The sequence below is a fragment of the Empidonax traillii genome, unplaced genomic scaffold (genome assembly GCF_003031625.1).
Source record: "Empidonax traillii isolate 1590-97213 ecotype Southwest subspecies unplaced genomic scaffold, ASM303162v1 scaffold45:size3623477, whole genome shotgun sequence".
Lineage (NCBI taxonomy): Eukaryota > Metazoa > Chordata > Aves > Passeriformes > Tyrannidae > Empidonax > Empidonax traillii.
The window spans coordinates 2393001-2418181 of NW_020955238.1; the positions used below are offsets into that span (position 1 = coordinate 2393001).

A 25181-nucleotide genomic window follows, 5' to 3' on the forward strand; every position below is an offset into this window, starting at 1 on the left:
AGGCGGCCAGCGGCATCCATGACGCTCCGCCCGGCGCGGGAGGGGCGGGGCGGGGCGGGGCAGGAGTCGCCGTCGGGGGGCGGAGCGGAGCCAGCCTGGCCCGGCCCGGCCCGGCGGCCGCTGGGGGCGCTGCGGGAGCGGCCCCTCACGGCGGGAGCGGCCCCTCACGGCCGGGCTGTGGTGTCGAGCCGCTCCCAGCGGGGCAAGGCCGGGACTGCTCCTTCCCGCCCCGGGCCGCCGCTGCGGAGCTGGCAGCGGGGACCAAGAGCGCCCTGGTCGCGGCCTGCCCAGCGGAGCCCCCCACGCCTCGGGAGGCCTTTCCCTGGCTGCATCGGGATTTATTTTTTTATGGTTTGCAGGTCGTTTTATTTCTTGCCGTATTCTGTTTATTTACTTCAGTTCTTTGCATTTATGTGGGCGGGGGAGTTTTGTACTTTGCAGGGGCCACTCTTGAAAACGCTTTGATCCACCTCCAGCGCCTCCGTTAAAGGGGTCTGGTGAGCAGGTTTAAACATCGCAGTTCTGGGTCTTCCAAAGCAGAGATCTTAAGTTGCCCTTACCCAGTAGTGAGTTTGAAGTGCTGCGCCTGTGTTGTATAGCTTGAGACACCTTCTGCGGTAGAGTAGTCCCCGGCCAAACATTCTGCAAAACGCTATGCAGTTACCTTGCATATAATCAAAATTAAAGGAAGCAAGCTGCTATAAATTGAAAATGGACTAAAAGCAAAGGATCTTCAAAATAATTTCCTTCTCTGTAAGATGACATGTTTTTCAAAGGAATTTAAGCCTATTAATATAAGTACAGTAAATAAGATTATTGTACATTTGAATGTCACTCTTACCTACCTCATAGACATTTCCTGTAATTAGGAGACTAAAACTACACACTGAACAAAAAAGCAATATCACTTATGCTTGATTAAAACTTGCCAAATGCAAAATTTTTATTGTTCGATGTTGTAGTAACACCTCTAGAAAGTGTTATCTTTATTGGTGCAGAGTTTTTTCAGAACACAAGAACAGTAGTTCTTTTGTCTCTATTTCTGATTTTTAAGGCAGCGTAGCCTTTCTGTCTCACCGTATTATGTCTCTCCTAACTGCCACTTGTTTCAGCCCTGACAAGATTTATGTGGATATCCTTTGCCTGTGCTTGTCCTTCAGAGGTCCAGAAGACTTCTTATATGCCTAAAGTTAAGGACACCAGGCAGTAGGAAGACTGAGTCGGCAATATTTAAATTTAGGAGCTTGGTCTTCTTTCACTTTCACCAGTGCAGAAGCAGCAGAATTAGGCCAAACTTTTGAGAACTGCATCTGTTAAGTGACCTCACTCCTATTACAGGGTGCTAGAACAGTTTCATTTGCTTCTTATCATGAAGGAAGGTTTCAGTTAAAAAAATATTATGAATTTCTTCTTCAGACCAAAAGTAAATCCCAATTTTCAATTGTAAAGACCAAAACCTTTGCAATCAAACAAGTGTTTCACTCTTTTCATGTAGGGTACATTTTCTAGTTCAGGTGTCTGGACAGATACATGATTATCTATAAAGAAGATGAGGGTATAAAAATACAGCTCAATTTAGGAGCAAAACCAAAATTTTAAATAGTGTACATGCAAAGAATACAAATCATGGATTTAAAGTAGGAGTACAACATCATGGATTAAGTAGGAGTACAACACTTAAATACTGGAAATAGTTTTCAGTGCTGTACGTACTTATTTCTAAATAGATAAACACAAATACTTCCGTGTCCTGCTGCATTAATTGCCAGATTTCCTATGTCCAATATTTTTATATTAAAGGAAGTATATCAAGTAACGTATTACAGCTTTATGATTCAGGATCATTTTTCATTCATTTTTCATTCTGATACATTTGCAATATTCAGGAGTTAGCTAGTGATTTTTGTTCCTTGTGATGAGATTTCATAAACAAATCTGGAAAAGAATGCTGACTAGATAATCTCAGCCTCATTGATTATATACTCCTTACAAAATATGTTCATTGACTGGTTAATACTTTTTTCCACTTCACATGCTGATGGACATTCAAATTATTTTCACGGTTGTCAGAGAGTACTCCACTGAAATACATCACAAGTGATACCGCTGAAGTTACTGTTTCAGGCTCCCTCTGGATACTGCACCGCTACAGGCTAGGGTTGCCTCTTCAAATGGGGCTGCTCTCTAATATTCAATAGGAAGGAAGTCACTAGCAAGTAAGAGTACAATTAGTGGATAAGAAAGACAGGAATTGCATCAGTCATTTTTATAAAATTACTCACTTTCAATTGAAATTTCACATGAATAAAGTTTTGTTCAGACCCCCAAATTTCCAGCCTATGTCTACCATTTTGCTAGTGCTAGGCCTAAGCCTACTGAGGAAGAAGGTCCTTACATGGGCTAGTGTAGCCAGATGGGGAAGGTGAGTGATGGCATATTCTGAAGTGACAAGCAGTGGGACTTGACTGTCAGAGCTGCTTTGAAGAAAACAACACTGAGCATTGTGTGAAACTTCCAAAAACAGTTCCAGTTCCCTATACTTGTGCAATGTACATATTTTTCATTCAGTTAGAAAATTACGCACATGCTAACATCAGCTGACACGCACTTCATGTATGACCTTGGCCTAATCCCTTAATCACTGCATGTCGCTCTTTCCTCCTTTACCAAATAATGAGATAGTAATGCTGGAGTCAGAAATGTCTTAGCATTTATGGAACTGCGAGTTGCTGAGTCATGTTATTACATTAAGTCTTAAACAATACTATAAAACAGAACTCCTCTTTATGACTACACTTGAGCAGACCACATGTGTGACTGGTTATGCCTTTGGAAATTAGGCCACATAGGGTCAACATAGATTGACCTTTGCAGAGTGTGACATTGAGCAATGACCAGCATTTTTGCTGTGTATTTATCTGAAAATTAGAACCTGTCTTTAAAAGAGAAAACATCAGCACATTTGCTAGAACAATGTCAGGGACACATGAACAACAGTGAAATATGCCATAGAGGGTAGTGAATGTCAGGGATTGGAGGACTGTGGATGCAGAGAACTTCTGAGACAAGTTGTAAAGGACAGCCCACTTAAAACAGATACTCAATAAGAAGACATTGCAGATGTTCTCTAAAGGATTCGATTATCTTTGAAAGGAATTCACGTTTGGCTAGAATCCTGCAAAATTTTCTCAGGATAGAAAAAAAACCCCGAATGTTTTTTCACTTATAGCTCAGAAATATAACATTTATTACTGGTTTTATATTATAATCAGGATGGTGTTTTCTACATGGTTTTAGCTGGTAGCAGAAGGAAAATCTGTCACGGGCACCTGATGTCACAGTGTGATAGTGAGGATTGAAAGCTTCAGATTGGAATTGTTGGGCTTTTGTTAAAAAAATACAAAACTAGCCAATACACCTACAAAACTGAAATACAACTACGATTCAAACAAACAAGAAGCGTCTGATTCCTCCATGTATTTTTAACTGAGGCAGCAACTAGAACCTAGGATAACTGATGTTTTTGTTAGCTGACTGACTACTTCTGTATGCATGCCAAGTTGGTGTTTCTAAAAATATCACTCCTCTATAGTAAATAGACCTGAACACCTCCATAAATTTAATTGAGTAGTTTATGATGAAGACCAAGGCTCTGCCCAGCCAAATAAAACCTTTGGATATTTATGGATTATTTATTCTTTTGCTTTAACATTTTTTTCACTCTCACTCAATAATGTAGTAGAAAACACTGAAAGTTCCTACTCCTACAAATCCAAATGATGAATAATTCCCTCCATGTTTCATTTTTTTTGGATGAACGTTATACTTCTAAAGAGAAAGTTAATAAATGTTGACTACACATTTCAAAGCGAGGAGGTCAGATATTACAGAAGCTTCCTTGCTGTATCAGGCAAGATTTAGTTTTATAGAATTTGGCTACTTAAACTTCCTTACTTCTTAAGTATATTGTGTAAAAGATTTTCTTATGGAAAACATTTTTCTTCATAAATAAAAACTGGGATGATAAAAGCATTTTTATTTAAATCCTCCTACGTTATCGCAGTCTCTTAGCCGCTTTACTGTTGCCCAAGCTTGGGGAGCACCAACACGGTGTCAGCGTCTTGGCTTTGCAAAAGGACGTGCCGGTTTTTGCAGCCTTGGCAATCCCCGAACAACCCCGTGCCTGCTGCTCAGCGGGTGTGTTTACGATGTGCAGTCTTGCGCAAGCTGCTGCAGCCGGCGCTGTGTGAGAGGCTGCTCTCGGGGAGTCCGGGTATTGCAATTACACGTCAGTGCGGTGAGGGCACGACTGACGCTGACGTGATAAATATGCGAATGACTTGCTGGCGGCTGGTGTTTACCTCATGAGGTACAGGGCTGAGTCATTGCTCATCTCGTTGGGCTCCTCCTCAGGAGAGGCTCAGCTTCCTGGAAGGGTCTTATCCTCAGAGCTGAAGGAATTAACATGAAAATTTACAGAAGAGCATGTTTGCCAGAAAACTGCAAATGCTCCAAAATTGTCTTTTATTCTTTCTGAAATTATTGCTCAAAATCATATACATTATAGTGCTTTTTCCTAAGTAAACTCACCTATGTGAAGCCTTTGTTAATGGAATGATTTTTTTCAAGTATAAGTTTACTTTTTTGCAGTTTCAGGCTAAAGAGTGCGAAGTGAGTAGACTTTATATCAGTTAACTATTTTTAACCTCAGTTTACCTCCAGCTATATCACTTATTTGGACATAAAATAGAAATTAACCTGCCCTCACTACCCTCAATAATGTCCCTTCCACCTCGAACTGGCAAGGGGAAAGTGAGACAGAATTTAGGTGACAGCTCTCTGTTTCGGGCTGTTAGCTCTGTTCTGTCCAGTAGTGACATGGGCAACAGCAATAAATCTCAATCCAAGACAAGTGTAAGGAAAGATCAGTGACTCAGATCACTGGACTTCTTACTCTTTTAATGCCACAGAGTAGGTGATAACTTTCTCAATCAGAAGGTTAATTAAGATTTGGTTTAGTTTTATTCTGTTGTTACAGGAAATTGTCTTAATCACAAAACAATTCTTCTGTATTCTGGAATTTAAAAAATCCAGCTACTTGGAGTTTTATTGAAAAGACTGTAATTTTTACATACTTAAAAGTATTACTAATGCCTTTTACTATTCTTTTCATGAAATTATGCCCTATTCACTACTGTTGAATGTCTTGACATGCAAAAAAGAAGAAAGAGTCTCAAGCTCCTAAAACCTGATTTTCTGGATTAGTTGCTAACTGAAAAGAGCTACATCCTTCATTCAAAGCAGGAAAAATCATTGGACTGTTATGGTGGAGCATGGCAAATTTCAGTGGTAGCACCGTTCTAGGGCACATATGACAGCCAACAAAAGGATTATATCATTTACTGCTGAAACAGGAAAACTTTCTTGCCCCTCTGATGACTCTTAGGGAAAATGGGAAAGTAGTATATTTCATTAATGGCTTGTTCGATCAGAAGGATAACACTCCCAAAGTCATTTAAGCTTGAATTGTTGGGTTTGTAGGAAAGGTGCCATTCAAACTTGTCAGAAGTGTAAAATGACTTTATTTAGAATTATATAAGTGATATGAAACCAGGTTTCTGCAGATCCTCAAGTCTAAATTCTTGCAAGGAAAGAACTCACATTCCTAAGGAATATATTATAGGCGGTAAACTGTGTACCCGATTTTGTCTTAATTAGTTTTTATTAATAAATGAAGATAACATTGTGCATGTATTGGGATTTGTTCTCTACTGTAACCTTTGGACTTACTCCCAAACTGTATTAAATAGAACTGGCTGAAAATAGGGAAAATATTTTGCAAAGGCAGACAAAGGACGTTTAGTATCCACAGGGTTGATTTTCATTCTTTGCCATGGCTAATGAATGTGGTAAATGGTGCTGAGGGGATTCCTCCTATTTTCTTAACTTTGGTCTTCCTTTTGTTGCTCTACTTTCTTTTTTTTTTTTTTTTTAACTTCCTTAACAGAAATATTTTTTAAAAGAGCAGAAGTAACTCCCAAAGCTCAAATACCTGAAATTCTTTCTGTAATGGTAAATATGAGCAAAATTATGAGAAACACCACCCTTCTGTTGCCGTAGGATGTTAAAAAAATATTGATACATCACCCTTTAGAAAATACCTTAGAAGAAACATGTTGTGAATTAGAAAGTCATACGTCTCAAATGTGCTTATTCTAGGCTGTAAGTGATGAGACAGCACTTCTGGCAGGAGAAAAAATATGGATATACAGTGATGAAGGTTCAAAACACTATCCTTGCTCACCACATTTCAAACTGTGACCCAGGCCATATAAGAAGATCTTTTTGATCTGATAGTAGATAGCTTTGTGTCGGAGCTGTGTGTTTGTAGGAGAATATGTGGCCATGGGAAAAAATTGGTATAATTATCAAATCATTTGCCTAAGAGTTCTCAGTTAACTATCTAACATAAATATAAGGAAAACAATGCTTACTTTTTAAGGCATGATTATTGCCCTATTTTTGAAAAGTTTCATCAACTGAGTTTTAACTCCTTGCAAGTTCATAAATCCACATGATAAGTGACTAAGTAGCACAAGATAAATGATTCATACCCATTTAAATTCGTGTACCCTAGACTTTAGCTTTTGGACACCCATTGACTTATGCAGGTGAGACTGAATATCCATGAACAGGTCACAGATTGCTTCCACCACTGCACAGGATTTTGTATTTCGGTTCTTATGTGCTTGGTATCAATACCTTAAAAAATGAAGTTGTTCCAATCCAATTCCAGCCCAAGTTGCTGCAGCTAAGCTTTTAATATCTGTGTTCTGTTTGCATTGACTCTTAGTTAATACAGTAGGACACTACTTTGTTATGCAAACATATTGTGTGTGCTTTTCCTGTCAGTTCTATGTTATAGGGTTATATTTTTTATACTGTAAAATATTAGCTCTTGGGGGCTTTGCTGTCTGTAACATTTCTGTGTAAACACTGGTCTCAGTGGACACAGGAAACTTATTAAAATTACTAAGTATTGTGTGTCTGAGCCTGAACCAAAGCAAGAATCCACTTTATCCATTTTTTTTTCATACAGTGCCAGTCTTAAAATCAGCAGGTCAAATTTATATTTCCATGACAAGCACCACTGAGATTGTCTCTTGCAGGTCATTTATTGGGAGCATCAGACAGTTATTTTGATAGAGGAATGTTATTTACTTAAAATGTGTTCTTGTAGTAAGTGGTGTGCTACACTGACAATGTCAGCAGTTATTGTTGGTAGAAATATTTGTCTGTGTCATTTTTGCAGTTCCATTTCATGTACAATTATGTTTGTATGTAATTACAGCCCCTTGACTACAACAATTAGTCTATGTCCCAGTCCCTGCTCTGACGCTGATGAGAGAAGGAATGGCTTGGGGCAACTGAATCTTATGCTGGTGATTCCCAAGTATTTTGTGGTGGAGGATCAGTGTCATTTTAAATATTGAAGTAGGCAGTGGGCATTTTAAATACTGAAAGGCAACGACGAACATTCAGGCCTCACTGTACATGTGTGATAAAGACATCTCCACCTCAGAGTTTACACTAAAAAGAAAATTCGAAGAGAATAAGATAGTCCATACTGATAAGCTGCTTAGTAGTTTAACTCCAGAGTCCCATACCCCACTTCTTCATGTTAGTGGTCTCCCAACTGTATTGAACAAACCTTTTTCTTGCACAAAGAAAGCCACGAGGAAAACAGAAGCTGTTCTGCATCTGTACTCTATGTGGATCGTGGCTACAAGCTAGCCTGCATCTCCTGGTCCAGGGGGAAGATGCACCCAAAGGAAAGGATTCTGTCTCAGCGCAGGAGAGAGGGCACCACAGGCACCCTTAAGTACAAGTTGGCTGCCACCAAACCCATAAGCTTCTGCTTTCCCTCCTCTTGCAGCAGGAACACCACTGGCTGGGTCCACACGGTACCTTCGCTCAGGCCTGGCGATGGGGATAGCCAGGCTGTGTCTACCTGATAGGCCAGTGCAAACACATCTCAAAAAAAAACAAACCCTAAACCACTTCAATACCAGTGATATAATATTTCTGAAAATTATCCCCCCCCTACTACTTTTTTTTTCTCCCAAGAAACAATGCCACGTCTAAATCCAATTTGCAATAAGTTCAAGATTTTCCTTTGCAGTCTGTCCAATCTTTTTTCCTCCCTTTCTCCCATTTTCACTTCAGACTAAGCTTTACATGCACAGTAACTTGAAATTCTAGGGAATTCCAGTGTTTAAAATCAAAGTTTGGCTACCATAATTTTTTTATTTTATTTAAATTGTGCTTAAGTGTTGCTTTCAGCTTTCAGAGCCATTGAATCCGAATGCTTTTTGTAGGATAATCTTAAGCTCAGCCTTATGTCAAAGTTCAGATCACACCAGAAGATGTCTCAAGAAAGCAGTAAATGCTGAACCCACACACAAAAAATGATGGCTAACACATTTTTGTATATTTCAATACTTAGTTCCACAAACTTCAGCTTGAAAACCAAAGAATATCAGTGACTGATCAGGTATGAAAATGTAAAAGGATGAAGTTAATCTCATTATCACCCTTTCATTAAAGTATCCCATCTGGGTTTTTTGTGTCTAACCTAATTTGAAGAAGAAGCGGGGTAGTGTGATTTTAAACCAGAAACAATTTAAGGAATAAAGCTTCCCTAAATTTACCTTATATAAACACTTTCCCATGTAGTGATAAATAGTCAATTTTCTCAAGTTTACAAATAATATCAAAATATTTAATTTTTTGAGGTTTCCAGTGATTATTTTGTTTTCTAGAACTAGTAGAGTAGGAGTCAACACTGGCAGTTCAGCTAAGATATGGGACAATCTTGGATTTAAAAATGGGAAAAGTTTAAAATCTTGACTACTTCATAAACATTATTCTGCAGTGGAACAACTCTTACCGGTGTCACTTCATTGATATTGGTGTAGCTGTGAAGGAATTCAGAGACTTTGACTTCTAGAAAGCATTTGCTAGGAGCAACTGTTAGGAATTCTTAACCAGGTAACCTGCACAGCAGGTATTTATTTGCATGGCAGTAGTTCATGTGGCCTCAGTGTATGTCTATCAAGGTCGATAAAGCTGCACTTTGCAGATAATTAAGACTCTCTCTTGTAGGGTTGGGATGGGGGGCACAAACAAGGGCACAGCGATATTCAGTCATCACAGAATGTTTTCTCTGGCACCTCCATGTTTGTTTCCAGTTCCCCTCTCTCCTCAAAAGGGCAACATTTATTTGTGTTTTTAAAAATCAGTTTGCATCTTAGGCCCTACTCTGTGCAGACTGTGTTATCAGCAGCTTCCATTTCTTCAGAACTGTCGAGTAAGAACAAACCATAATTAAAGGCTGACAGTATTTACCCTCTCTTCCCTGCCCTGAAGGGACTGAGCTGTTGCCAGCAATTACAGGCAGTTCCCTGAGACAGCCAGGAACCAGTAAGCCCACTCTGATCCCACCTACCCGCCCTAGAAAAACTCATCTGCCAATGAACAGTGGCAAACACTTCCCAACTCTCTGCGTTCCCTCTGGCCTCAGAACACCCTCCAAGGAATGGTCTTCATTTCCAAAGACTATCCACTCATTTAGGTCAAAATCCTAATCTAAGAACAGTGGTGAAAATTTTGCCATTCAATTGACTCCTTATAAGTAATTCTGAAATCTGTTGATGAAAACATACAAAGTATGTATGCATAGGTATTGTAACCAGTACTGAAAAGGCAATGGAAAGTAGGGCATGTAGCTGCTCCTGCTGTTTATGACTTACATCATTGCAAACTTGTCTTCCTACTTTGCATACTGCTTGATAATTTTGGGGTTTGTGTGTGTGTAGAACAAACACACAACGTTTTCTGATGAAGTTTCTGCCGTTTCAGTGAGTGTTTGCATGGTTTACTTAGAGACTGTGTAGATTGTGATCCTGTTGTGGCTGCTTTGAATATTTTATTAACAGGCAGAGACTCAGAGTATTTTATGCAATAACTTTGTGTTACTTTTTATAGTAATGTCATTAGTTTGCCTTATCCTGTGCTGCTACTACAAAGTGTTATGCTTTGATTTATGCAGGCGGTTGGCAGTTTCGTTTCCTAAATAATAGGTGGTACAAAACAGAACAAGCAAAACTCATGTAACAGAAAATGGTGTGAACTTTACAAATCAGAGCAGTTTAATTTGTAAACTATTTTATAATATTCCAGTCAACTATTAAGCTATGATACTTCACAGAGGCTGTTTCGAAGCAATGAATCAAGTAGGTGACTGACGTAATTATTATTTTCTCTTCCTTCTTTTACTACCCACGTGCGTGCCTCTTGTTCTGCTTCCCCATTCTTCCTCTCTGTCCTGGCCTAATCCTTCAGCATTTGTTTGATTTGAAAAATCTCTCAAGAGTGTTGTTGTTTCCTCGGCAGCCTTTGCATTTGCTCCTCTCCTGCTGCTTTTTCCTCTGACTTGCCCCATCCTCACAGCCATCTCTCTTGATTCACTGTCTGGAGCATATTGCCCTCTAGCACTTGTAGCCAGCAGAAGTCACTCAGCAAGTCATGTCTGGGTGTTGGCTGAACATAAGGAAGACAACCAGGAAAAGATCTCTAACAGCAACATAGTTACACATGGTTCTGGAATATTAGAAAAGGAGCTGGATTTTAAATACTTGCATCTCAGTCTAGTTCTTGCACTTACAAAAGAGACAAAAAAAAGTAAAAAAGATTCAGTTGTTTTTGGGGTATTCCGTGTAGTCTTGACAAACCTAGAAGGTCAGGAGAGAATCCTGAATTAGTTAATGTATTCACTATCTCCTGAAGGAGAAAATTACAGCACCGAAAGCCATTGCTTTAGTAAAAGTCCAGAACAAGCCACCGAAATACGTGTATTCAAATCCTGACCACCAGGTGTAGAGTTGATCCAGCCAAGATGTACCGCAGCCTGGAACAGCAAGTTTCCACAGGCAGTAGCAGGTATTTCACGAGCTGCTATGTCTCCTCCTGAGCCAAAGCCATTGGCAGTTTTTGGCTGAGAAAATTTCGTATAATGGAAAACATTTTCTCATGGCTACACAAAGGCTGTCTGTCATATGAAGAGGTGTTACAGCCATGGTGGTCACTTGAAGCCTGACAACCCAGGTAAGTCCCTGCTCCCTCTTCCCTCCTCTTGCTCATGGAAGCTGAAGCTTTGCAGTAGATGCTCATCTTCCAAATCTGCTTCTGAAGTCTCTCTGCTCTATAGCCAGTACATCCAACACCCGTTTCTCTCCTGCCTTGATCAGGAAAATCTCCAGAAGTCTTTAGGAATGACTGCAGCTTATCCTAAATCATTGCAGTTCATGGTTCTGAATGTCCTTGCAAGAAGGTTTCTCTGGGCACCTAAAGGAAATTGCCTACTTGGAAAATAAGTTATTCACTCATAGCTTCCCCGGGTGCAGCTGCCCTCAGACAGAGAAGAATACTTTGGTGGTTCATACCTTGCCCACTGACTATCTTTCCTCCCTGTACCTACAGGGGACAGGTACAGCCTTTTGCTACATCTCCAAGGTGATGTGGGAAAATGGGGACAGAAGGCTGCAAGCCTTTAAGTCCCAAGTGTCCACATGTATCTACATGTATCACTTGGCTAGATGGTGCCTAGAACTAGGGATGGGTCATGGCTCCAACTCAAGATCACTCATTCTTGAGAACCTCTCTCCAACCAGCTTGAAAAGTCTTATTTTACAAAAGGAAATTATACCCAGATTTGTTGGTCTCAAAAGGGAACTCGGAGGAATGGACTAAAATTAAAAAAAGCCCATTTACTCTCCCACCTTTCCCGTGGCCACATTACTGTGTGGCTTGACTCCCTGACAGCTGAACACAAGATTGCATTGGGCCTCAGACTGGAGGTGAAAGCCATTCATTTCCAGTGTCTCTTCCATTTCCCTTCTTCAACCCATCCTTGCTTATTTAATAAATACATAAAAGAAAACTGGATTTTTTTCCTATAGGCAAATTCTTTTATTCTTCTAACTGAATTTCAGGTAAATTTGGTGGCAGCAGCTTGAACCAGTTATCCTTGCATCTGTGCTTCCCATAAAACATGCATACATCTGTGACAATTTTTTCTTGGTGTTTGCCATGAATTTTACATGAGGAAAGACGAGGTTAAGAGCATTTGCCTTCATAATGATAGGTTGTATTTTCAAATTGCATAATATTTCTATTTTTAGATATAAATCAAAATTGTTTCCAGAATCCCTGAGGCCTGTACTTCCACTGAAAATGAGTCTCAAACAAACCCTTCTCCTTTTCTTGCAGAAAAGCATACAGAGAACTGACACAGTAGGCAGAAAAAAAAAATGCTTACAAAAATACCATAAATAAAACTGTCCCCAGAGAAGGCTATAATTAGAAAAAAATTCCCTGTAGTAGCAACAGGGACTGTCAGTAATTCCATTTTCCATTTCATTGTCAGCGAGATAATTCACATCCATTTTAATACATGAATATTAACATTGGTTAAAAAATCCCATTTTTAGGCTACACAATTGCAATTCGTAAGGCTGCAGCTTAGAATGCGATTTTACGAATCTGTGTCATTACTAAATTTAGCTTCTTACCAGCAACTTTTAGAAACAGACTTCCCTCATCTGCAAACTTCTCTACATGTATAAACAATACTTTTTTCTGTGCAATAACTGGGCAAATGGGCACATGCACTAATATGCACAGAGACAGCAGGCCCTGCTGTGGCTGCGACTCATCCTCCCAGCTTGTGCCACCACTGAGCACCTGAAATCCAAGCACAGAGAAAAGGGATTTGATGCCACATTCTTCCTTCTGGAATTAGACTTTGCACTTCAGCTAAGTGGGACTATGGAAGTGGGGATATGACCACAGAGCAGAACTGATATCTGGCTGCAGAGAGAATGTGGGTTACTGTACCACAGATAACTGCAGGATGTTTTAAAAGCCTGCTTTTGCACTGACCTGTTTCTCAGACAAGGTCTTCAGCCCTATTTTTGCTATATTTAGATGTCACTTTCCCTGTCATTGTTATATGTAATAAACCACTGATTCTCCAGAGAATACAGAGAACATTTTAGGAAAAAGGTTTCAAAAATCTAAAACTCTACATAAAAACCAAAGTCCACACATTATTTTTGAGAGGTTGGTGGCATAGCACTGGCATATTTAGGGTTTTTTTTTTACATTATGCAGACAGCATAATGTATCAAATGCAGCTGGTTTACTTCAGTTTGCATAATCAACTTTCAGTATTCATGACATTAAATATGTTAGAGGCAGGTAAAGCATGTCATGTCTGGCCAAATGTGCTTTTTAATTTTTATGTCTTTGAAGCTATAGCCTGCTGTCATTAAATAGCTTGACCAGTATGTGTAAAACTGAACTGCTTGATATTTCAGCTAATTGAATGGGAGTCCTCTGTGAAATGTTATCTACAGCAACAGCTCCAGTGCTGCTCAAGTTAGAGTGCCGTGGACAAATCTGAGCACTTCATTTAATACTTGGCTGCATGGAAGTACCACATATTAGATATTTTTAAGGATCGGAGGTTCTCATGTGCAAAAAGCAGTACCTAGGAAAGCTCAAAGGATCCAGGCTGGCCAAGGAATGCTACTTTCAAGACAAATGGGGTGACTCTTCCTGTGGTTTTTGACACCACAGTGTAGAGAAGTAGACAAATAGCCTACCTTGCTCTGTGTTCTTTTATTTGATAACTCAACAAAGAGTGTTAATTGTTTAAGGATTTCTCCCCTTGCTTTCTTGCCTTGCTTGAAGTTTCATTTGCGAAGTTTGTCACTGGCAGAAAACACAAGCAGTTTATTAGCAGACCAGTATTTGTTAAGAAACAACTTCTGTCTACTGACATAACAGGTACATTTCAGGAATACAAAATATGTGTATCTAGCACATCTAGATGAGATTAGGGATGAAACTTTAAAAGAGACTGTCACAGTGACCCCTCATACATTGCACTGTCACAGATGCATCCAATTTCATTCAAATTAAAACTATATTGAAATTCTGTTGAATTTTCCACCTGATCCCTCCTAAGCAGTATTACTGCTACTTCTGATAAACTAGGAAATTATCCTACATCACTCCACTCCTCCTGCAATTGGTCTCTGCAATTACCCTCCTTGGGTACTGCTGTGGAAGTCTTGTGGTGAAAAATCTCTTTGGAAATTTTAAGTAGTAACTGACATGTATTAATAGAAAAATCTGCTCTGCTTCCTATGCATTCCTATTTTATGGTGATATCTGCATCATTTGACTGATACCTCTGTCCACCTGAAGGTGACTCCTGCACCTTGGAACATACCACATCAGCCTCAGACTTATTCTAGCCTAAGCAATACTATCAGAAATGCTGCTTTTTCAGCTGCAGTGCTACAGATTTGTATCCAATTAAAACCCACCACATTCCAGCTGTGGGATGCTTTTGCACAGTTTTTACTAATTCTGGTTTGTTGCAGTCAACAGAAAGTTATCTGCGAATTATTTGCATAGCACTTTGATATTACATTCCATGATGTGCTCATATGTGCATATATACACTTGGGGTTAGGCACAGAAAAGACCTTTTACCACACAAACCCACTAAACTTCCTATATAAACAGTGGAAACATACAAAGTAAACATGCATGCAGGCCACGTGCTTCATTTGAAAGACAATTTACTGGAAGAAAATTCACTGGGGCTTGTAGAGAAATGGCACAAAAACTACCAGCAAGGAGGCACAGGACACAGGAAGCGAGAGTGGCAAAAGTGAGACTTTGGTTTATGGCTAAACACGTTTGGCTCTCATTGCTCAGCTAAATGTAAGAGCTTGCATACCAAGCAATGCCTAAAGAAGAAGAGTGGAATTAAAACCAAAACTGCTCTGTGGTCTTACTTATTTCTTCAGGAAAAAAGAGATTTATGCAAGTTCCTTGTAAGACTGCAGCAAAGACATCTGATATCTAAAAGCCAAAATCTTTTTATAACTGAAACAAGATTATATCTGTAAGATTCATTTATATAATCTTAAAGGAGTTGATTTATTCATATGATCCAACTTGTTCTTTAGGTGTACATAAAAAAGCACAACTCAGGGCACAGATATTTTTACTATGTGGATAAATTATTATCTAGATAAATAAAGCTCACACATATGACCTAATTTACAGTCAACATTAAGAATTAGCAGCAGTTCTCTTTATTGGAATATTTTTTGCTTCTGCAATACACAGATATGTTGAAAATGGTGCTTTTCCACATGTGGCTACAAGACTTGATCAAGAAATGTGAAATCACATAATTATGGCACTACTCAGTGACTCAGTTGTGAGCTACTGCAATGAGACCTTCTAAGAAATCGAGGACTAAGCTGTTCTAAATTTTAATTTTTGTTTTTAACAGGTTTGCTTGATGCTCTTGCAACTTGAATATGCTTCTTCAAAATTTTTGAGCAAGGTAGGGTTTCAATAGATTGTCCTATCAACATTAGAACATGTTGATACATTGCTATACATCACAGAAACTGAAAAAGGCAGCCACATACACTTACTGTAGTAACTAACTTCCTAAGTGATGTATTTGGCCACTTTGATAGTAAATATGACATGAGTTTCATTTAAAAGTTTCAAGTGCCATAAGAATCTATGATTTTCCAGAAGAAACAAAACAAAAAAACCCCCACCAGTAAACTTCGTAGGGAAAAATAATGAGATAAAAAAATTACTGATGAGATGAGTAACTGCCAAATCTAATGTAACTCCCGTTCAACACAGCCAGCAACTACAGATTTGACTTCAATGAAGAGGTGAAACAAAGTGCTTCTGGTTCTCCAGGGAAAGATGGAAAGCATCTCAACCATCTTCCCAGAGTTCACATATTTCAGCATTTGGCACAGAAGAGGTACTTACACATAGAAAGTCTTCCTGGTGCTAGTTATTTACCCAATGTGCTTCACAGAACAGAGGAAGACCTGCAGTATCAAGTCACAGACCTTGATTAATCCAGCCCAAACTTTTATTATTAGTTTCCTTGAGGCACCATACAATGATTTCCTTTCTGATACAAAAGTTCTTAGATAAAATGACTAAGACAAATATTAAGTGAAGAAAATTAGCTTTATTTATGTAAATTAGAAAAATTAACTGTTAGAACTTTGGTCAAATGGTTAATTCTGTACAATTTACAATTATATTTATGTACAAAATTTCTCATAAAATACAGTACATCACACTCTTCCTGAGTCACAGTGTGTTTCTCAGTTCTGTAGATAATTTTTTTCTCCTTTCTTTTAAAGCAATTAGATTCAAGAAGGAAATAGTATCCTCAGTTTGATAGTGTTTGGTTTAGTTAATACTGGTAGGAAGAAGAAGTAAAAATACTCTATAGCCTTTGCAATTTTGATAGTTATTTTTCTATATTAAAATATGTTCCTTGATAAAAATGTTAATTATATACTCCTTACTATCAGTTTGTTGCTCTTTATTTATAGACACAAGCCAAGGTGACTTCAAATATGTCCATCTCTCATTGCAGAGATACATAAATTTATGTGAGTTCCATGTTTATATAACCGATCATTTACCGATCAGGAAACATCCATCCAGATAGAGCAGAGGTCTGAATCGAGGCACTGAATGCTAAAGCTGCTGTCCTGCCCTGCACAGGATACGTAAGCTCCGACTGCCTGGCTCGCCTGATACAAACTTAACACAAGGACACGTCCTGAACAGTGAGACCGTGTGGAGAAGCAAGGCACCAAGCCTGCCAGTCCTTCCATAGTCCCACTCTGGAAAGCACTACAGAGTCCTTCGGGAAGAAGCATCACAGAGCTGTGTTTCACACCATTTGTTACGTCTTGTCCAGCTCAAGACATGAGGATTAAAGCTATTCGTATTACCTTTACTGAGTTGAATTTTCTGAGATCAACAATAAACTGTTGTAAGGCTTAAAAGGATACCTAATCTGTTTAATTATTGATGCAGTCTGTTAAATTAGTAATTAGCATAGATTACAACCTGTAAGTAAATTTATGCCCCAGTTAAATCAAAAAAACAATTAAGGTGACTTATTTTTGACAAATACTGCTTTCAAATAAAATTAGTTTTACTTAATGGCTAAGTGTGGACTTCTTCTAAATTAACCTATGGTAAAGTTTGCTATGCTTTTTTTAATATAGACATGTGCATTTCTGGTATTTTAGTCCAAAATAACAAAAAAATACAGATTTGATGACCTCTGATTTATTCATAACATTTAGAGATGTTTAATAAGTCTTACACTAACAGAAAGTTACCTAGAGATGTTCTTTCTCTTAAAAACTTTCTGAAATACTTCAACACAAACTCAAATACTTAAGATCAACTCACAGCGATTCTACTTTCATTAGAAATTAAAGGGGATGGTTTTTGCTGTTGAAATCAAAATACATAAGAAGACAATATGAAGCTTTAAAGAAAATTGGTCTTTAGCTGAATGCTTGAACTTTTCCCAGGATTCTTTGCATGTTTAGCAGTCTTCACTTTGATGCTTTCTTGATTGCCTTTCACAGCTGACTCAAGCCTGGCTTTCATAGTTGGAGAGGAGGCCATTAGTTTTTTAAAAACTGACGAGTACTGTGGACCAATCTGCATCAGATTTTGCAACGCGAACTCATGTAGATTTTTTGCTGAGTTCGTAGCAGAAACCAGGGCATTTTCATCCAAAAGAAAGGAAATAAGGATGGGAAGAAAGCAGGCCACCAAATGAGCACCTACAACATTGAAAACACAGCTTGAGCATACATTTTTTAAAAATAGTTTCAAATTCAAACTAGAAGTATTTCTCTAGGTTAACGTTTAACTCAAACTATAAAGCTACAGATGTTAGCTGAACTGTAGGGTAAAAAGAACCAACATTTCCTGTGAGCAATTTTGTCAGCAATTAGCATTCAGGATTGGATTCCTAGTGGTTGTTTTGGTTTGGTTTGTTACTTATGGCAGCTTTGAGCATATTTAATGCTTTGGGCACTAGTAATGGAAGTGACTTACGGTGCTCTTCCTCAGCAGTGGCTGTCAGAGCTGTAACCACCTTTATTCCCTCCTGAATGACTTGGAGTTCAGCAGCATTTTCAGGTTTTGCTTTTTCTGTTTCCTGCAGTTTTCCCACAATGGACGGTGCTAAAGAATGAATGTAAGGATATGACACGGTTTTGTTTGGATGCTGAAAGATGGAGTGCAGCAGCTGGTAGCACTTACACTGTACCTAGAGGAAAAACAAAATTTGCAGTTATAAAGTGTTGTATTTAAAAATACATCTCTGACTGTTTTAAATCTAACAGGTTGTCAGATAAAATTTTAAGGAGGGGGGAAAAATGTGCCTCCTAGCTTAAAAATTCCTGAGGTTTCAGGCTGCTAATGTATAATACTTTATTAAGAGGATTATAACTTGCAATCAAAATAATAACTGACACTAGATCCTGCTTCCTTTTTCTTTCCCCTGAGTCTTACATATTCTGACATTTTTGAGTTAAGGAAAAAATACTATTTTTGTATGAAGATGAGTCCTGTTTTGAAAATACTCTCCTTTTTGCAAAAACACAGCAAACTGAAAAGAGGTGTTTAAAATGTAAGCAATATCCCTGTCAAACTGTAGACACAATTTTAAAATGCCTCAAATTGTCCAATAGCTTGCATTCATTGGAAGTCAACAGGATTGGAACTGCCAGGTTCCTACACAATTTCAGAAGGGCTCAATACTTAAATACTTGGATAAATACTTGGATAAAATTTGAAAATGCATGCTAACATTTCCTTGCAGTCGTATTTGGCATCCCCAGTTTGCTAACAGTGGAAACTGAAGTTTACAATATTAGAAATGTATTGATTCATTAAAAAGTACTGTCTTACAGCTATTTCTCAAGTAAAGATAACTTTATTTAATTTTTTATTACTATGCAAATATATACAGAGAAGATGCAAGAAAAACAGTTTACATTCTCACAAAGATAAAATCTAGAGCATGTTATTTTCAGAGCTTAACTTCGAGAGTGAAGAAGTTCCAACATCTAAAAAAGCCATTTGTATACATACTTTTTTTCCCGATACATTAGGTTTTTTTGGTGAAGAGCAGTAATATATCAACTATGGAACTACAGTCTAAAGCTACTACATGAAAATATTTATACTAGGTTGGAGCAAGCAGTAATCTAGGGCAGTATGCTGCATCCAGCAGCATAGTGCCAAGAGCTGATGCTTATGGGACAGAAACAGCTATATAGTGGTACTTGCTACAGCTCCCAAACACTCACAGCTGAGTGATTTCCAGTGCAAAAGATAGTATCTGTGTGCTGAAGATAAAGTGAACAAATAAAATTAAACAGGTGCCTGAAACACTACAGAACTGAATCTCATACTTATCAATGTATAAAGTGCTGCATCTGATGCAATAAAAAAAACAAACAAAAAAATCACAGGAATACAGAACTGCATACAGAATAAAGAATTATTAAATGCACGGCTGGACGTGGTTTTGCTCATTGTTCAAACGAGCTCATTGTATTTTAAAATAGAACAGATACAGTCAGGAGAGAATTAACTTCAATCAATACCCAGGACTAGTGACACAACTAAAATTCATTTAATACAATACTGGTATTCCATAACTTCACTAGGACTTACAAGAGGATCCTTTGAATCAAGTGTTATTTTAAACGTCTCAATACAACGCTTCTGAAGGCACTCTACAGTAGTAACTTCTGGGGTGGTAGACATAACAAATACTGTAATAGCAGTAAGCAGGCTAACTTCATCGAGTTCTTGGAGTCCTTTATCTATCAATAAAGTAAGAAGAGGGTTAGACTTGCATTAAAAAGTAATCTTATGAGTTTAAGTGTTACACAGAGGTGAAGCAGAAATATCAATGTCTACATTTCATTCAAATACACAATGTACTCTGATGCAGTGATACGGACTTTTCCTGTAATAAAAGCCAAGGCCAAAATGGGAATTCAGGGGTGCTTATGTGCATATTTAGAAATAACAGCATACTCCTTATTCAGTCGTTTCTTTGTATAAAGTCCAATAAATATCTTTGAAGAACTGGTAGGAGATATTAAGATTACAATCTTTTTTGAGAATATATAAAATTTGCATTAAGAAAATATATTCTTTTCCTATAACCTACAAAAACACCTCTATAAATAAAAGTTCCAACAACAAACTACACTTTAGAGAGTAAACATAACAAATGTTAAACATACTGCAAACTCAGGAAGTTGAAGCAGCAGCACGCATTAAACTAACTTCAGGACAAAAAATTTTTTCTTGCACTACTGCTTTAAATACCCTTTGTTTTCCTACGGGCACTAACTCTCTGTTGAGAACCTGCCCACAGGACAGCTGTCTTTTATGCTCAAAGGTACACTGAGGCCACAACTCCTGTTTATGCCCTTGTACCACGTAACTACATTGTGGCACTACGTAACACAGGGGCAGGCCTGCAAACCCACTGTCCGGGTTTCAGCTAGGGGAGAGTTAATTTCTTTCAGCTAGGGGAGAGTTGATTTCTTCTCAGTAGCTGTTATGGTGGTATGTTTTGGATTCAGAATGAGAATGGTGTTGATAACACACCGATGTTTTGGTTTTTTGCTAAGTCGTGTTTATCCTAAGTCAAGGAGCTTTTTTCTTGTCTCATGCTCTGCCAGTAAGGAGGTACAGGAAAGAAACTGGGAGGGAGCACAGCTGAGACAGGTGGCTTGAACTGACCAAAGGACTATTCCACACCACAGAATGTCAAGCCCAGTGTATAAACTAGGGGGAGTTACCCGGAAGAGGTGCCAACCTGGGTTCAGGAAGAGGGGTCTGCCATTAGTCAGTGGCTGGTGAGCAACTGCCTTGTGCATCCCTTGTTTTCCCACTTTTATTATGATTATTATTATAATTTACCATTATTATTGTATTTTACTTTATTTTCAATTAGTAAATTGTTCTTATCTCACCACGCAAGTTTTACTTTGATTTTCCTCCCCGTTCCACTGGGGTGGGGGTGGCACGGGGAGAGGGAGGGTTGAGCGAGCAGCTGCTGGTGCTTAATTTCTAGGTGGGCTTAAACCACAATACCCTTACTTGTACTTTTATAGATGATGACTTCTGATATGAACTGTAGGGACAAGACTGCACTATAGTTTCAACAGTACTTGGTAGCCAGCTAATTCTTCTGTGACTAACATACTAATCTTTTTTTATATGTGCATAAATTGAATCTAAATAAAATCAAAGAACGTTTCACACAGACAGTTTTTGTTTTTTAAAAACACAGACTCAATATTTGTGTTTACCTTGATCCCAACAGTCAAGTACTGAGACCAAAGCACTGCGCAGAAGATCAGTCCAAGCAGTCCTACTCTTCTCTGCTCGAGACATTGGAGAAGACAAGAGTCCTTTAAGAGCTTGTAGAGATGCAGCAACTACTAGAGGTAACTGGCCATCTTGAGATTTCACAGCAGTTTCTTTAAGTACTCCAATAATTAGGTACAAAATAGTCGGTAGAACAGAAACACTTCCTGTAAAACAGTGCAAATTAATTCCACAGGAGTTAAAAAAATGCAGGTACTTTTTACATTAAAAAAGTTTGAGGCAGTCTTCTTGAATTATCTTTTTAATTTATTATTTATAATTTCTAAGCACCTATATTAATGGAGGCACTGGTAATTTGAAGAAAATATTTGAAATAATTGTGTGACCTGCTATAGCAAACAGGGAGTCAGACTGCTTAAGTGAAGTCAAACCTTTACCCCTCTTAAATTAGCATTGTAGATCTTTTTCTGGATGATTTTACTATGTGAAGCATGGTAAATTCTTTTGTTCTTCTGTTCAGAGAAAAGAAAGAACAGAAAGATCAGAACCACTGAGGAAGTTGTTCTCACAGAAGAGAAGCTATGGAAGTATATGAAGTATAGTAGTATATATGGTACATACTAGTATACGCAGTAATATGTATAGTAGTATATTCTTTGTATATAATAGTTTATACAAAGAATAGCAGAAAACAAAATGTAAGTATCAAAGTCTATTTTGCAGTGAAGACAATACAGCAAAGGAAATTACACAGGGTAATTTCAAAACTGATAAAAGGAAATACTTCTCCCACATGATGTGTGGTAAGCTAAGGATTTCATTGCTGCAGAAAATCACTAAAGTCAAGAATTTAGTCAGAGTAATAAAAAGAGGACCTCAGAATAAATATATGTAAAAAAATCCTAGAATTACAACAAAAAGCTCTGAAATATTTTGGAAAAGGGGAGACCTAGGGAGAGAAGCAGATTGTCCCATAGGCCACTGAAGAGATCTTCATCTCTGACAGTCTGATAATTGACCTGTCAGAATGACAGACCATTTAAAAATATTAAAAATAAAACACAGGAGAAACCTGCCATGGTAGTTTAATCTATTTTTACATCTTGGAACCCAATAGAAACATAGAATTCTGCACATATTGGAGACAACTTAGAAATCTGCATACTTATGTGTTGCTCCTATCTCAAGTTCTGACTCAGCAAAGCACAGTTAAGCCTATGGCATAACACGCTTATCTCCTTCCCCAATCAGCAAAATGCTTATGCTTTTAAGATTTTAATATACTGATGTTCACGAGAGACCTGTTGAATAATGAGAGTCTCTGACGTATGCACAAGTGTTTTCTGAAGCTGAAGACATCTACCTTCTATTTTTAAACAGCCAAGCCTTTGAAAACTGGCTGCTGGAATTCAGTAGGAAATGTTGTTCATGAGCATCATTTACTTGCAAATTTTATTATGCATACCTATCATGACAGCCTGAAGTAAGAGACATAGTAGTCACAGGACTATAACTTCAATTACCTATTAAAGGGGAAAAAAAAGGATGCAATTCCACATAGGAATTCTCTTCTCTTTGATTATATGAACTGACTTTTAGAGCTGCTTCCTTTTTCAAGTGACTGTATAAGCAAGTTTAAGCTCCTCTTTTCAGTCACCTGAATGAAATGCTTAAGTCCTCTAGTGTAAACATCCCATATGGTTTGATACTGCAAGCTGTTAGTTCGTGGAATGACATGAACAGCTAAAGACAAAAAAGATCTACAGCAAGAAAAAAAAATCACTGATTATTTTTCATACAAGATAGTTGTCCTCAGACTTAAGTGATGCTTTTATTTCCATTCACTTTGAACCAATAAATAATGGGCTGCAGAAGGAAAAGAGAAAGCATAATATCACCTTACAATGATAGCAAGACTGCCATTTGGAGTATGATATTCCCCAAAGAAGAACCTTTTAGCAGAGAACAAAATTAAGAAAAAAGAAGACATTTTCAGGGTTGGTAAATACCAAAAATCTGCATAAGGTGTACACAGATACCTAAGGTGGGAACAGAGGAGTAGGGCAGAAATGGTTTATATGTGTGGCTGTAACAGCACTGAGAGATCATATGTATGAAGTTGATATTGGAGGTTGGTGGTGGGGAACCATCTTAAAGTCTGGAGTGAATCCAAAATGAATCATGGGTAAAAGTCAACTAATCTGAGAATTCAACCGTAACTCCTTACAGTGGTTTCTTAATGTTCAAATGATGGCATTTAGTGAAAGTAACGACACATCTCCCTTTCAAATTTAATTTATGTCTGCATTATAAATTCCAGAATAGACAATTCAAGTAGAATATAAACACGTAGCTGTCGTACATTTCCGTGTGTAAAATCAATCTATTAATTGCACTGCTACATGTGGGAGGAAAAGAAAAACTACTCATTTAATTGCTTCAGTTTTGTAACTTGTTCTGTAATCTGAAAGTCAAAAAATAATTAGAAAAGGAAATTGTCACAAGCAAATCAACAAAACTTGCTGCCAGATTTATCTAGCTAAGAAAATTAGGTAATAACAAAGGAAGAGAAGGGCCCAATATTCTTTCATTAATCTTTTCTTGTGGTGAAACAGCATACCTTCAGGAGAACAGATTGCAGGAACATCAGAGAGAATGACTAATGCTGCTGCTACCAGTCTACTTCCATCTTCTGAGAGTAACAGATGTTTTCCAGGTTGAACTGCAGGGCTACAAGTTAATTTAGGGTTGAGCTGGGGAAGCTGTCTGACAAGAATACAAACACACAACTCCAGTGTTGCAAAGACTAATGATTTCCCGGGCACCAATCCTCCTGTGTCTTTGCCTTCCCCAAATTCTGGCAACGTTTCCTTTTCTGCAGCACCATCATCAACTAAAACAAAAAGAAGAAATATGGCAGAAGTCTGCAGGCTGTGCCTTGTTTCCAAAAAGTTTATGTCTTAAGATTGTTTCATCACCAAATCATAATCTTGTATGTATGTACATGAGTTTGTATTCCAGGTTCTACTGGCAAACGTACATCCTTCTGGATAAGCAAACTACACAGTGATTGTCAAAAGGCAAAAGGGTGTGCAATAGATATACAACATCCTGAGGCACCAAACCAATATGATGTCACCTGATACAAGTGTTTTTATTCTTCCTCCAGTCTTTTTCGTTTAGAAAGTGAACATTAGGAAGTTACAATCAGAGTAACTACTGGAATCTGGCTTGTAACAGTTGCATGGAGCCTCTCCATTGCTCTATTGCAGCTGATCACATCTTTTCATTAAAACTCCTCCCTCCCTGACACCACACAAGATTTTTCCACCTCACTTCCTCTGTTCAACACCCAAACCACCTGCTATCTATCATACCACCCCAATTTCTTATGTTAGGCACCTGAACTGACTTAAATGAACCATAATTAGTAACCAACTGTGAAACACTTCAATCAAGATGCGTCTTGGAATCCAGTTTTCCAAGAAAGAATTGCTTTAATCCTGATAATAGGTATTCGAACATCTCACACATTACTGTACCTTCCGCACTTCTCCGCTTTTCCTTCACATGTTCCTGAGCTGCAAAAAGAATCAAGCGAACCACCTCAAGGGCAGCAAGCTGAATATCAGGTGATTCTCTGGTCAGTATCAGTCGATGCAAAACATTCAGCAGCTCCACACTCAACTCCTACCGTAAGAAAAACATTTAATATATCTTAATTTTAATGCAGGAGTTTTAGGAACTTGTTAATACTTGTTAAAGCCAACAGTATTACTCTGATTAATCTCACTAGGGAACACAATGTAATT

General features: G+C 38.2%; 1 protein-coding gene across 4 annotated transcripts in view; it reads right to left on the bottom strand.

Moving 5' to 3' along the window:
• Positions 1 to 16133: 16133 nt before the first annotated feature.
• The window catches only part of HEATR5A (HEAT repeat containing 5A), a 54156-nt gene continuing 45108 nt past the window's right edge, over positions 16134 to 25181 (bottom strand). For all 4 annotated transcript variants that reach the window (XM_027878774.1, XM_027878775.1, XM_027878773.1 and 1 more), the window contains 6 exons: positions 24912 to 25059; positions 23990 to 24262; positions 21351 to 21575; positions 19693 to 19844; positions 18064 to 18277; positions 16134 to 17786 (listed from right to left, as the gene is read on the bottom strand). In XM_027878774.1, coding sequence (XP_027734575.1) covers positions 17485 to 17786; positions 18064 to 18277; positions 19693 to 19844; positions 21351 to 21575; positions 23990 to 24262; positions 24912 to 25059 — 1314 coding nt within the window. In that variant the 3' untranslated portion in view covers positions 16134 to 17484. The remainder of the gene's footprint in view (positions 17787 to 18063; positions 18278 to 19692; positions 19845 to 21350; positions 21576 to 23989; positions 24263 to 24911; positions 25060 to 25181) is intronic.